The sequence below is a fragment of the Candida theae genome (genome assembly GCF_024610275.1).
Source record: "Candida theae strain CBS 12239 chromosome Unknown scaffold3, whole genome shotgun sequence".
Classification (NCBI taxonomy): Eukaryota; Fungi; Ascomycota; class Pichiomycetes; order Serinales; family Debaryomycetaceae; genus Lodderomyces; species Lodderomyces theae.
In genome coordinates this window covers 450,318-464,231 of record NW_026261437.1, presented here as the reverse complement: position 1 = coordinate 464,231, position 13,914 = coordinate 450,318, and the positions used below count along the sequence as shown (strand labels likewise).

The 13,914-nt window shown below is 43.3% G+C and overlaps 4 protein-coding genes across 4 annotated transcripts; 2 read left to right on the top strand and 2 right to left on the bottom strand. All coding sequences in view use genetic code 12, as the record gives it.

Annotated features, from left to right (window-relative positions):
* Window positions 1-53: 53 nt before the first annotated feature.
* Window positions 54-674, bottom strand: FGR39 (Fgr39p; the record flags this gene model as incomplete). The annotated part of the gene is made up of 1 exon (XM_051752299.1): window positions 54-674. One exon carries the CDS (start codon window positions 672-674, stop codon window positions 54-56), a length of 621 nt encoding a protein of 206 aa, XP_051608760.1.
* A 212-nt stretch (window positions 675-886) lies between these two features.
* On the top strand, window positions 887-2,395 carry TIM50 (protein translocase subunit; the record flags this gene model as incomplete). The annotated part of the gene is made up of 1 exon (XM_051752298.1): window positions 887-2,395. The coding sequence occupies one exon, from the start codon at window positions 887-889 to the stop codon at window positions 2,393-2,395; it is 1,509 nt and encodes a 502-aa protein (XP_051608759.1).
* A 1,176-nt stretch (window positions 2,396-3,571) lies between these two features.
* Window positions 3,572-6,028, top strand: HAP43 (Hap43p; the record flags this gene model as incomplete). Its single annotated transcript, XM_051752297.1, has 1 exon — window positions 3,572-6,028. The coding sequence occupies one exon, from the start codon at window positions 3,572-3,574 to the stop codon at window positions 6,026-6,028; it is 2,457 nt and encodes an 818-aa protein (XP_051608758.1).
* A 165-nt stretch (window positions 6,029-6,193) lies between these two features.
* On the bottom strand, window positions 6,194-13,108 carry KGF57_002930 (uncharacterized protein; the record flags this gene model as incomplete). The annotated part of the gene is made up of 1 exon (XM_051752296.1): window positions 6,194-13,108. One exon carries the CDS (start codon window positions 13,106-13,108, stop codon window positions 6,194-6,196), a length of 6,915 nt encoding a protein of 2,304 aa, XP_051608757.1.
* Between the last annotated feature and the right edge of the window lie 806 nt (window positions 13,109-13,914).

The following is a 13,914-nucleotide window of genomic DNA, read 5'->3' as shown; positions in this document are numbered from 1 at the left end:
TCCCAGTCTGTGTCGTTTATAAGCACCAAGATCCCCGGTCGCACAGTGTCATCTTACTTCGTGCCTTTCTCCTCGTCTTCTGCTGGAGTCGTAGTAAATTTCGGTCTAGAAAAGGCAAAGATTATCACGTTTCTAAAATCTATGCCATTATACTTACCCGTAGCCAATTGCTTAATAAAATCCTGAGGGAAATTTTTTGGATCTAATAACCCAATATCGTTCAATTTGAATGGTGTTAATGAATGCTTATGCTGCGCTTTATCCAACAGGTAACATGTGTCCCAAAAAGCCGAGTTCAAAGGAGCTAGCTTCAATATCACATTGGGCCAGTAATTCCAACGACGTTTACGTTTATCAACATTGTCATGAGTTATTCCCAATTTTCCACATTCATAAAAGAAAAAATTCAACTGGAATAGTAGTTCAGGAGTATCCTTAACTGCATCAATCACTTGCTGCACTTTGTCCTTTGTGGGAGATTTGCCCAATTCTTCAAATCTTTCATCGATTTTGTTTGCTTGTTGAACTGCCTTGAATACATTGGGGATCTTGAATGAAAGATTGCGCGTGGTGACATTGGAGGAAGCCAAGTAGGTAAAGCTGGTACGGGAAATACATTGTATCCTTGAGTACTTCAATGCTGATATGGACTCTCTCTTAACGATCGGGAACATGGTTGCAACAAGATTGTTGTGCTTCTCCATCACTTGCAAAAATCATTTGATCCTTCTCATTAAAGGAAGGGAAGCAATACAGACGGTAGCGCCCTCGTTAGCAAAATTTTTTTTTCTTTTAATTTTCTTTTTGAAATATTTTCAGTGACTTCTGATTGCAACAAGCTCTTTTTATAACCTTCATTACAGCCAACTTTGCACAAATTCAAGTCATGTTTAGGACAACTACTAGGCTGTTGATAAATACTACAGTCAGGTCAGCTAAACCCTCGCTGAATGCATTCACGAGGGCACCACAAACACTTCTACCAAGGTTGCATCATCACCAATTGATCAAGCTTTACTCAACAAAAGATGGTAAATCGGCCGCCGATAAGGGCAAAAAGGCAGATGAACCACAGTCAATCTTGAATGACGATATGCTTGCTAGAGCTGGATTTGAAGATCTTGAATCTCAAAAAAACGGCAAACAACAGTCCCAAAAGGATGGTAAAACTCCACAGGAACAGAAGCAAAAGCAAGAGCAAGAGCAAGAACAGGAATTTGAAGACGAAGATGGATCCCAAAAGTCTTCAAGGCGTAAAAGAAGAAGAGCACAGACTTCAAAAGACTTAAAACGTGAGAGGTATGCCAATATCTTCTACTTGTCCACTTTGGTTGGAGGAGCACTTGGATTAGCATATATGAGTAGAGATTGGGACTCAGAAAAGGAACAAGAAGACATGGATGGGAAAGGAATTGCAAACGGATACACTCCGTCTTTAATGTACGAAAGAATGAGTAAACGATTAGCATCCTTGTTCACATTCTTTTCCGAGCCAGCTTTTGAAAACTTGTTGCCACCACCAGCACCGGAACAGTACCGCCGTCCTTTGACCTTAGTATTGACATTGGATGATTTATTGATTCACTCTGAGTGGGATACCAAACATGGATGGAGAACTGCCAAAAGACCGGGTCTTGACTATTTCTTGGGTTACTTATCGCAATATTATGAAATTGTCTTGTTTTGTTCCAACTCGCAAATGTTTTCTGAAAAGGCTGTTGGTAAATTAGATCCATATCACGCGTACATTTCATACGCATTATTTAGGGAAGGATGCCGTTACAAGGATGGAAAATTGATCAAGGATCTTTCCTTGTTGAACAGAGACTTGGGTAAAACTGTAATGGTTGAAGTTGATCCGGATTGTGCGTCTTTGCAACCAGAGAATGCTATCGTTGTTAGGAAATGGGATGGTAAGCCTGATGATTATTTGATCCGTTTGATTCCTTTTTTGGAATACTTGGCAACCCAACCTGTTAAAGATGTTCGTCCAATCCTCAATTCTTTCAATGATAAATCAAACATCGTTGAAGAATTTACCCAACGTGAGACAAAGTTGAGGCAACAATGGAAGAAGGACCATCCTTCGGATAAGCCTAATGCCGCAAATTTCCTTGCCAAGATGTTGGGAATGCCAGTGCAAGAACCAAAGATGCCTTTGGACATCATTAGAGAACATGGTCAATTACAGTATCAACATTTCCAAAAGTACTTGCAAGAAAATGCAGCTAAATTTTTGGAGGAGGAACAAAAATTGAAGGATGAATTTGGTAAAATGACTTTGAATAAATTGATCACTGAAGGTGGTCCAAATCCAGAAGAGATTGCCAAAGTACAACAACAAAGAGCAGCCGAAGAAGCTGAAAAACAAAGGCAAGCAGAATCTACCAAATAGAAAATGGAGTGGGTGTGTTACTTGCTAATGCGAGTGCTGAGATGAACCTGAAGAGTTACTATTCTCCACTACTAAAGAAATTGTATATAAGACTGTAAAAGAAGAGGAGAGTTTTTGTAATAACAGCCTTTTTTTTTTTTTCTTTGATCGTAGTAGCTTTTGTGTTGAGTTCTAAGACCGGACTCGGTATTTCATAATATAGAGATTGGAGACGGCATTATGCGCATACAAAAAAGTTCCTTCTTCGTTCCAATAGGGAGAATTCTGGGAATGTGTGGAGAGGTGATTTGGTCAATTGTCTCGTATATTAATCACAGATGACGATCCAAAATGCGCTAAAATAGGTCCTCCTTGTGCTTCTTTGTCTATCTCTCTCTTTACCCAGAGCGGCTAAGCGCACTTTACCTCTCATTAGAAGAGTAAACAAGATGAGATTCTAAACTACTTAGATAAATCTTGTTTGTGAGAAACGTGGGAAGCATTGTTCCTTAGTCAGTGCTCCCCGCGCTCCCCCCCCTCAGCAGGAACAGAATTGGAGACTAGGCATTTGTGCTCGCTTCCAAGCTTTGCTTGTTATTCTAGTCAAATATGCATAAAAAAAAAAGGTGGCTTGGACATGGAGTTGAAGGTTATATACCACCGTATGAGATGCAAAACATTTCAGCCAATCACAGCGATGTTGATATTTAGTAATTTCTGTAAGAAATAAATAATCTGGCTTTGTGTAGATTTGCTTTTCCACTTTTTCTGTTTTATCTTTTCCATCAGCAAACAAAAAGGTGAGCATATTATGCAATATATTACGTAATCACGAAACAAGAAAAAAAAAAAGAAATAAATAAATGAATAACAATTGAATTGCCAAAAAAATTCTCAGCATATAAAATCAATAGACAATTTTCCCACGAATATTTCAAACCTCTTTGAATACATATTTGATTTATGAGTAATAGCTTTTAAATCGACGATACATACACACATTATTTACAGTCACACTGACACATACACGCCCTTTGGAAGAGGTACGGAACCGGATCACGAATATTCGATACGCAACACTATCAGAGAGTAAGTTATAGCCACTAGCGACTTACAACAACAGTGTTCCGGCGTTACCTTCAAAATCTTGTAAAGAAGGCACACACACAGATATCGTACATAGATCATTTTCCTCAAATGTCAGCAAAGGGCCCTAGTATTGCACCAAGACAGCTGCCAGTAGCTCAGTCACCGATTGCCATTGCAGGCTCTCCTCCGTCATCGGCTTCCGCAGGTTCCACTCCGAAAAGTATTGCTAGCCCAAACACGCACAGCAATAATACAGCATCATCATCACCAAATAGACATGACACGGCTACCGCAAACCCTACCACCACACCAAAGAGTCTAAACACCAAAGGTTTGACCCTGATTATGACTTCAAAAGAATGGGTTTTACCACCAAGACCCAAACCAGGAAGAAAACCTAGTGTTGACACTCCGGCATCGAAAAGGAAAGCACAAAATAGAGCTGCACAAAGAGCGTTTAGAGAAAGAAGAGCTACTCGAGTCCAAGAGTTGGAAGAAAAGTTGATGGAAGTTGAGAAGGAAAAAGATATCAAAGAAATGGCATTGATCAATACTATAAATAAATTGAAAGCGGAGAATAGCTTCCTAACAAAGAGTATGGAGCAAGTACGACAGGAGATGGCCATGTTTAGAGCGTCGCAGGAGGAAATGAGACAGCAGTTGCCACTACAGCATGCACAATCACATCAGCAGCACTCATCTCCACGCATGCATAATCAACAACAGCAAAGCATTGCACCTGCACCTGTACCTCCTCCTCCTCAACAACAACAACAACAATTTTTCAAACGTCAGTCAAGAAGTACAACTTCATATTCACAGTTTGAACAACAGCAGCAGCAACAGCAGCAGTATTATACAAGCAATTCAGGTCAAAATCTGTCCCCGCTCAATAATATCTCCCCAACTGGCTCTTCATATTCATTGCAGCAAATTTCACCAGCACCGTCTGCAGATCTGCCGCCCAATGTTACTTCAAGGAACAATTTCCAACCTCACAGTACAATTAGTCGTAACAATAGCAGCAACAGCAATCAAACACAACACACGTTGACACCCGTGTCCAATAACACTACTCCTGATAAGGCTTTTGCATCTGGATCCAATGGCAACACTGGGGCAATTGATGCATCGGAATTTGATTGTGGAGTGTGTATCAAGGATGAATGTTTATGCGAATCAGTGGGATTAAAGGAGCCACGCAAGACTGGAGCTGAATTAGAGTTGGAAAACCAACTTTCATCAATCAAGCCTCAACCAGCTGTCTCACTTAGTCGCAAAAGAAAAGCTCAAAGTGTAGATGATGTTCAAGAAATAGACTTCACAAGGCAATTTTCCACGAAAGCCAAACCTATGCCAGATTTGACCAAACTAAGAAAACAAGAGCAGAATCTGAGAAGAGAAAATACCGGCTCGTCGGTAACTAGAGGCGTCCTTGACCAGAGTAAACCACAGTCCAAATCCGGCGATGGCAGTTCCGAATTCAATGAAGACTCACCTATGGAGAACTGTGGATTTTGCTCAGATGATACCCCTTGTGTTTGTCGTGAAGCAGCTAAGGAGGCAGCGAGATTAAATGCGTCATTGAATGGACCAGATAATATTATTGTGGAGGAAGATGAAGAACAGCATGCGGATCACGAAATCAACGAACAAGACGGGGATGAGAATACCCTCCCACCATTGCAATTCAACTTGACGAGTAATAACAACACCACCAAAATGGCACTTCCAGTGATGCACCCAGGACCGTCAGTGGAAATTCGAGATATAACCAACCTAACACCAGGTGCTGTGCCAACAATAATCCCGAGACCAAACCAATCGTCATCAGACACATTGACATCTCAGCAGACACAATCAGAGGAAGATGCCAACACGAATGGAGACAGTGGCAGTGGATGTACAGGGAACCCCGGTACTTGTAGGCAATGCCAAATGGATCCCATGTCAACATTATTCTGTACAACAGTTGCTTCCAAAAGTAGAGATTCCTCAATACGATCCAATTTGTCAAGAAACCCTTCAAGGACTTCACTACTGTTGAATTTTGGACCCAACACACCGAGCGCGACTCTTCTCAATAGCAACAGCAGCAATGACAGCAACAGCAACAACAGCAACAGCAACAACAGCAACAGCAGCAACAGCAACGACAGCAACAGCAACAACAGCAACAGCAACAACAGCAACAGCAACGACAGCAACAACAACAATAATTATAACAATAATAATAATAATAGTAATGCGCCTAGTCCCATTCCCCCACCATTGATTGCATCAAACAGTACCACTAACATTGCCGCTAGTCCTGGTGGAGGTGTGAATGGATTATCTGCGTTTATGCCTACTACTCCAGGATCAGGATCCAGCGGCAGTGACGGCACTGGTGGGGGTATGTTTATTCCTTGTGCTGATGCGTACAAGACTTTATCCCGTCATAAGAAGTTCAACAGTGTTGATTTCAGCACCTTGGTTGGCAAGTTGACAACTAGAGGCATGCAGGTGGAAGTACAGTCTGTTGCTAATGTTTTGAGAGAATTGGATCGCAGGTTGTACAATTGAGGGTTTGATACTCTAAGAGGTGTATATTTATAGACAATATGAGAGGGAACGTAGACTTCAACAAATAACAATATCTTTCAAATTAATAAAAACACACTTAAGTACTATACAATTACAACAAAATTCAAACTTCAAAGTATTGAAAAAGTGGCACCATTCACCTCTCTAATTCCATCCACCTGGCATGCTAAATGAGCTGTTTGCAGTAGTAGCTTCATGGTCAGCTTCGGCAGCATTCGAAGTTAATCCATGTGATGATGATCCAACATTGGATCCACCAGTTGCACCAGCATCATCATGTTGCAAGTCTCTGGGAATTTTATTATGTTCAGCATAACTTGGAATAGTAGCAGTAGTTGCAGCAGAAGTGGAACCTACGCCAGTGGATCTACCAACACCTGTTTCGCCCGCAGATGTGGCATCAGCAACACCAGAAGTAGGTTTTGTACTATAACCCGATTCAGAAACATAATTGGAAGGTTTTGAGGTTGATTGGTGATCAGCATATCTTCCTCCTGATTGCCCATACGTAGCATCATTGACGTTTTTGTCAAAGCTTGTGTTTTCGGAAGAAGATGAGTACGCATCAACGGCTGATTTTGGATAAGCATTTGACCCCAGTAAATGTGAGGATGAAGGATTAGAGTCTGAATGAGACTTGTCTGAATAGATATTCCTATCATCTGATTTTCCGTGGCTTGTACCGCTTTGGTTTGCAAGACCTAATGATTTTAAAGCACCAGCAGCACCAGAAGCACCAATAACACTTGATGCCAAGCCAGATAAACCTCCTTGAGATGTGGAGTTTTGCTTTTCATTGTCATGAGTATAATCTTCTCTTGAGGATTGATTCCTGTGGTCATCGTAGTTGGAGTAGTTTGGTAATCCACTCGAAGCAGCACCTGAAGCACCAGACGAAGATTGAGTGTGGAAACCTTCATTCGCCCTATTAGATTGAGGACCAGATGGTGAATAGTTGGAAGTGGCATTAACGTCCTTAGTTGCTGGCACACCCTGAGGGTAAGGTGGTTCTGGTTTTCCAGATCCACTACCATATTGTTGTCCAGCGTTGGCACTGGTATGATGTGTAGGCTCAGTCAAATGAGGATGCTTTGCAGAGGCAGTAGTAGCAGCAGCAGCAGCTAGTCCTCCAGCTCCAGCTCCAGTTCCAGCTCCAGTTCCAGCTCCAGTTCCAGCTCCAGCTCCAGTTCCAGCTCCAGTAGCAGGAGTGGAGGAGCTTACACCACCAGTATTATTGATGCTTGATGAGCTCTTTGATCCATACTTGTCAGAGCTTGCATGGTCTGCATCAACGGCTAAATCTGTAAAGTGGGCAATCTCATCTCCATTTTCATCTCTAACAATACCAGTGTGGGCATCAACTTGCAATTCTTTAACCTTGGAGATGATTGACGCATGTGTCTTTTGTAATCTGGCAACAGCAGTTCTGGCAATCTTGGTAGCAATTGCATTGTCTTTGGTACCCTTGACATTTACAAATATCTCATCTTCATCTTCTTTGTTGGTATTGTTTGAGGACTTTTCATGTGTGTTGAGCTCCTTAGTGGCACCAGCACCAGCACCGGCACCAGCACCAGCAGCACCAGTAGCACCAGTAGCTGACAATCCAGCATTTTGTCTTGCTGCTTCATGCAATCTCTGCTTTGCTAATTCAGATTGATCTGAGGATTGGCCCAGAGTAGGTTTGTATGGACAGGTTTTAGCACCCGCACCATCCCCTTCGTAAGAAGTGTCAAAACCGCGAGCACCATGACTACCTTGGCCATGTCCAGAAAGACCATCACCGTAATAACCTGCAGTACTTGGTGTGCTTTGCACTTGAGCTCCAGTGTAAGGACAAGTCTTTGCACCAACACCTTCACCTTCATAGGAAGTATCAACTCCATGTGCTCCGCTAGCTCCTTGTCCATAGGCTCCACTAGCAGCATGATGGCCACGCTTAAGACCCTCGGCATAAGCTTCGCGAACAACGCCTGCGTGCGCACCTTGATCTGGAATACCTTCCTTGTGATATTCACTGGCTGGACCTGGGGTAGGCTGGCCAATTGAACTGAAATAAGGACACTCACCAGGTTTGAGATCTGGAACAGGACTTCCATCACCATAAGTAACACCTGGAGCAGCTTCTCTGTCCAATGCCAAAATGGAGGCAATTGCAGCATTTCTATCTTCTCCTGGAGCAACATCAGTCGTCTTACCGGCACCGTCTCCTCTATAAGAGGTATCGGTATTTTTTGCGCCTTGAGTGTAACCCTCAGCTCTAGACTGTCCGACAACTTGTGGCTCAGCACCTCTACTTTGTCCAGCATAGATGTTTGTTTTTTGACCAGCACCATCACCTTCATAAGTGGTGTCCTTACCATGTTGCGTACCTTGAATATAACCTTCGGCTCTTGATTGTCCGACAACATTGGCAGCAGCAGTACCTTGGGTGTAGGAAGCACTTTGACCACCGTAAATATTGGTCTGTTCACCAGAACCATCACCTTCGTATGCCGTATCCAAACCACGAACTCCCTGTGTGAACCCTTCAGTTCTTGATTGTCCAATAACATTTGATGCACCAGATGTACGTCCAGGAACCTCCCTCTCACTAACGTAATCCTCTTTGTATATCTCCTTGTTGTTAGCATCAATGACCAATTTACCAGAAGACAAATCCACTCCTCTTTGGTCCAACTTCTTTGAAGCGTTTCTAGCAGTTCTCAAAGCTTCCTCCTGATCTTCGATTCCGACAACTTCAACAACCAAGTTGTTACTATTGTCTTCTCTTTGTTTGTGAGCAGTGGTCTCATCAACCAACTCAGATCTACCATCAATTGGAGCGTGCAAAGACTTCTGGTTTGATTGGGGCTGAGAAGTGCTGCCCAAAGCGCCGCCCGCCAAAGCGCCTACACCAGCACCTCCAACTATAGCAGCTTCTCTGTTCGAAGTTCCATAAGACCTACCATGAACGTGATCGTCCTTTTCTGCCTTCTTTTCGGTGCTGCCTTTAGCATACCCGTGTTCGTACAAGTCTTGTTTGAGTTTCGAATCCAACTTGGAATCAGTACCCCTTGTACCGCTACCAGATCCAAAACCCCCCGTGGATGATTGATGATGCGTTTGACCAGCTGCATAACCATTTTGGTACAATTCCCTTTTCAAATCTGGATCAATGCTTTGATATTGAGCAGCGCCAGATTTGTAGCCGTGCGCATACAATTGCTTCTTCAAATCATTGTCTAACAGTTGATTGGCGCCATGTTTAGCATCTGCAGCACCGACAGCCGCAGCTGTAGTGCCAGCTGTTGTGGCGCCAGCTGCAGGACCGACATGTGAGCTTGAATCTCCAATTGAACGGTTGAGTGGTTGAGTAGTATTGTAAGAAGCGCCTGAAACATTCTTGCTTTGAGATCCAGATGGTTCAGATTTGCCTTTGGCATATCCTTCCTCGTAAAGGGACTTCTTCAATGAATCATCCAATTTGTTTTGTTTTGATGAATCAGTAGAGTCACTGCCAGTAGCTCCCAACACACCTTTCTTGTTGTTGGAGCGTGCGCTTTCGGCTTTACCCTTGGAATAACCCACCTCGTAGAGGGACTTCTTCAATGAATCGTCCAACTTCTTTGGCTTGGATGCTTCCGATGATTTCTCATGAGTAGCTCCGTATGCAGCAGCTCCGGCTCCGGCTCCGGCTCCAGCTCCGACATCGGCAATCGAACTTTTCTTGTGGTCGTGGTCTTTGTCTGAAACTTCACGTGTATTGGAATCGTTGTCCTTGCCAGTATCGGCAGACTTTTTACTTGTTGCATCACTGGTTCCAACTCCCCCAGCACCAGCAGAGCTCTTGATTTCGTCTGCAGTCACTGATGGATACTTACTTGGTAAGCTTTGTACGTCACCACCTGACGGTTCATTTGAATTGCCTGCAACTTCCTTATCGACTGACTGTCCCTTATGTGCTGGTTTCTTTTCGATGCTAGGATCTGCATTTTCGGCAACTTCGATCAACGAAGACTTGACATTGGTAAACCCATGCTTTTTGTTGTATGCGGCAACATCATCCTCAATGTCTTTGAACTGAGTATCTTCAACCTGTTCTTTTTCCAATGGGTCTGCATCAGCGGAAAGTGTCTTTTCCTCTTTAAGTTCCTTCTTGTCAATTTTGTGAGGTGGCAACTTTTCAATGGCTGGGTCTGCTTCCTCTGCTTCTTGGATCAAAGACTCTTTCGGATTCTTAAATCCATGCTCTTTGTTCCACTTGCTGACACTGTCTTCGGCCGCCTTGAGTTGCTTGTCTTCAACTTTTTCCTTGTTCAGGCCAACAACTTCAGTCTCATACTGATCGGCAGCAGGACCAAGAGACTCCTCCGTTTCCAACTCTTTCTTGTTCACCTTATGAGGTGGCAACTTTTCAATAGAAGGATCAACCTCTTCCGCGTCCTTTATTAACGAGTCACCAGCAGCCGTAGGATTGTGTCCATCACCGCCACTACCACTCAACCCGAGTGCACCGGTAACGGCAGCACCTGCACCTGCAACTGCTGCACCTGCTGAGGCCAAGTATCCCTGGTTGGAAGACTGAGAAGTGCTTGATGGACCTTGCCCTCTTCTTTCAGTTGTTTTTTGATCAGCAGAAACCCCTTTAGAGCCATAGTTTTGAGATTGAGTGGCATCCTTACTTCTGCTGTACGGGTCACTGGTTGACTCCTTCGAGTCTTGCAAGCTGTTCAAGCCAAGGGCACCTGCAGCTGTAGCAGAAGCTTCGCCAATGCGCTGTTTGGCTCCATCCAAATACAGACCGGAAGTTTGATCACTTCCCAATCTTTCGTTTTCTCCCTTTCTCTTTCCAGCTTCGTAGACTTCCTTAAGAATCTGTTGATGTTCTTGCTCAGCATCACGAGGTGCTAATCCTAAGTACCCAGCGGCGGCGGCAGCAGCCCCTCCAATCACACCTTCAGCTCTTTCGACAAAGCCTTCCTGATTTTGACCGGTGTGTCTTGAAGCAGCTCCCTGTCTCTCATTCTCTGCCTTTCTCTTTCCCGCCTCATGAGCCTCTTTGAGTAGTTGCTTGTGTCCCTCTGTGGCATTGCGTGGTCCTCCAAGACCCAAATAGCCAGCAGCTGCAGCGGTAGCTCCACCAATAACTTCTTCTGCCCTCTCAACAATACCTCCTTGTTCTTCACCAGGGGCACCTCTAGTTGCAGTTCCTGCTTTTTCATTTTCATATTGTTGCTGACCAGCTGCATAAGATGCATCGAGAGTCTCTTGCTTTTCACCAGAAGTAACACCCTCGTTTGCTTGGGTTTGTTCCTTGTTTCCTCCAAATCCCAAGAATCCAGCAGCCTTACCGACAAGGCCCTCTTGGTTTTGTGTTGTGGTGTCTCTGGATGTAACACCAGCGTGCTCATTCTCAAATTGTTGCTGACCAGCCGCAAAAGAGGCGTCTAAGGTTTCTTGTTTTTGGCCGGGAGTAACACCTTGATTTGCACGGTCTTGATCTTTGTTTGCTGCACCATAGCCCAAGTAACCTGCTGCTGCTGCCAATGCACCACCAGCACCAGCCAACACGCCTTGGCCCGACTTGGCATTGTCATTAGTGTTGGTATCTGTTTGGGCATCGGCAAACTCATCATGACCATCAGAATGATCATATTCATCGTGCACATCATCCAACTTGGGTGTTTTGATAGGCTCATCACGGACTGCAAAAGTCGACGCATTGTTAGGGTCATTTCTCAATTTGGCAATTTTGCTGTCAGCTTGATTAATCTGCTTGTCAAGGTCGGAGATTCTTCTCTCAGCATCAGCGGGATCGTAGTTGTCTTGCTTTGCAGAGGCAACACCTGCACCACCAAAAACTGCACCACCAGTCTCAATAGTGTTTGAGTGTGATTCTTGCTTCTTCGACTTTGATGGCAATTCGCCTTGCTCTTTCTCAAGAATACCAGCAATACCATCCTTGTTGTAAGCAGATTTATTTTCTTGATGTATGGCTTCCTTGTCAGGATTTTGATCATCATTTGTGGTACCGCTTCCACCAATTTGTCTAGATCCTAAAATGGAAGGATCCTCTTGTGTATCCTTTCTACCTTGTTTGTTTCCCTCGCGATACGCTTCCTGCTTGATCTCCTCTAAAGCTTGGTTTGCCTTTTCTTCCTGTTCATAAACTACCGGCTTTGTTTTCAAGTTATCAGTGTCGATATATTTAGCTTTAGTTGCTTCCTCATGGGATTGTTTGAAATCCCCCTCATTATAAGCTTGAGCAGATCCTTCCGAGGCTGTAGCAGCACCAAGAACACCACCTTGTGTATCTTTTGGATCAAAAAACTTTCCGTGACCCTTTGCTGGCTTGGCATCATCACTATACGCTGGATTGGTGTTGGTAACTACAGCGGTATTTGACTGCTGATTCTCTGACTTTTCAATAACCGTTGGATCAGTAGGACTCTTTTCATTGCTGAAATCTCCGGGAACTTCATATTTAAGTGGCTCTCTTGAACGTCTTGGTGGAGATGAGACCACACGGCCCTTTGACGAGCTGGTAACAACATGATTTGGATCGGAGCTGTACTCGTATCCGGAACTTGGGGTGTGCTTGTGGTGGCCAGATGCACCATAGCCTCCAACACCCGCTGCTGCTGCTGCTGCGGGTGCCGTTCCACCAGCATGAACACCGGTGTTTCCTGTTTTGGACTGATGATGGAATAGCTTGTGTCCTTCTTCCCAAGCTTCCTTGAGGATGTTGTCATGTTCCTTGTTACCAATGTTGGCTGCTGTTGAAGACGATGTAGTCGCTGTAGTTGCACCGCCTGTACCCGCTGTACCAGCTGCACCAGCTGTACCTGCAGCAACGCCTCCACTGCCTGCTGCTGCAGTGGTTTCGTCGTGCTTACGATGGAATACTTTTTCTCCTTCCTTTCGAGCTTCTTGAAGCAACTTCTCCTTCTTTGGGTTGGTTTCTTTCTTTGATGCGGACTTAGAGGTTTTAGGTGACGAATTGGGCGAAGATTCGTTACTTTTCTCCCCTTTGAAAGTTTTCTTCAATTTGGTGAAAAATTTACCTTCCGAACTCATGTTTTATTCAAACTTGTCGTTTTCAATGATGCAAGTAGTCTATTCTCAACAAGTGACTTGAATTGGAAATGTGCAATTAGTTCAGATTGAGCGTTTGTAGTGTGCTATTGGTATAAACTAAAACGTGTAGTGGATAAGTATGATGCTGAAGTTTGTGGTTAAAACTGTGGAATTGGAGAATAAATTTTTTGGAATAGCAATTGGAAAGGCAATTGTGTGTGCTTTTATATGCTAAAGAGCAAATTGCTTATAAATGAGAATAATATGTGGCTTGCTATGTGAATAAAAAACTGAAAAGTGTTGAAATGTGGTTCAAAGAAAAAAGAACAAAAAAAACAAACAACAAACAACAAACAAAAAAGGTGGATGATTAGTTTTGCTGTAGGATTGCTATTAGATTTATTACATATTATATACATTATATACATTTATGCTTTATTACTGTTATTACTATTATTATTACTATTATTATTACTATTATTCTTCAATACACAAACATATATATATATGTGTGTGTGTGTGTGTGTGTGTGTGTGCTTATATGAAATTTTCCCCCTGTTTTCCCCTTCTTCCTTCAAATTGCAAAATTATACAAGAGAGAGAATGAGAAAAAGAGAGATAGAGTCATTCTTTTTCTTCAATCATCTTGATACAATTCCCCCACTTCATATTCAAACTAAGATTCTTAATGAGAACACTAGTTCTTATTGTTCTTTGGCGGCAGGAGCAATACACACAATTCATCAACATTCAAAGCACATTGCTTTGATTCTTTGTTTTGTAAAGACTCCGACAGCTTCACGAAA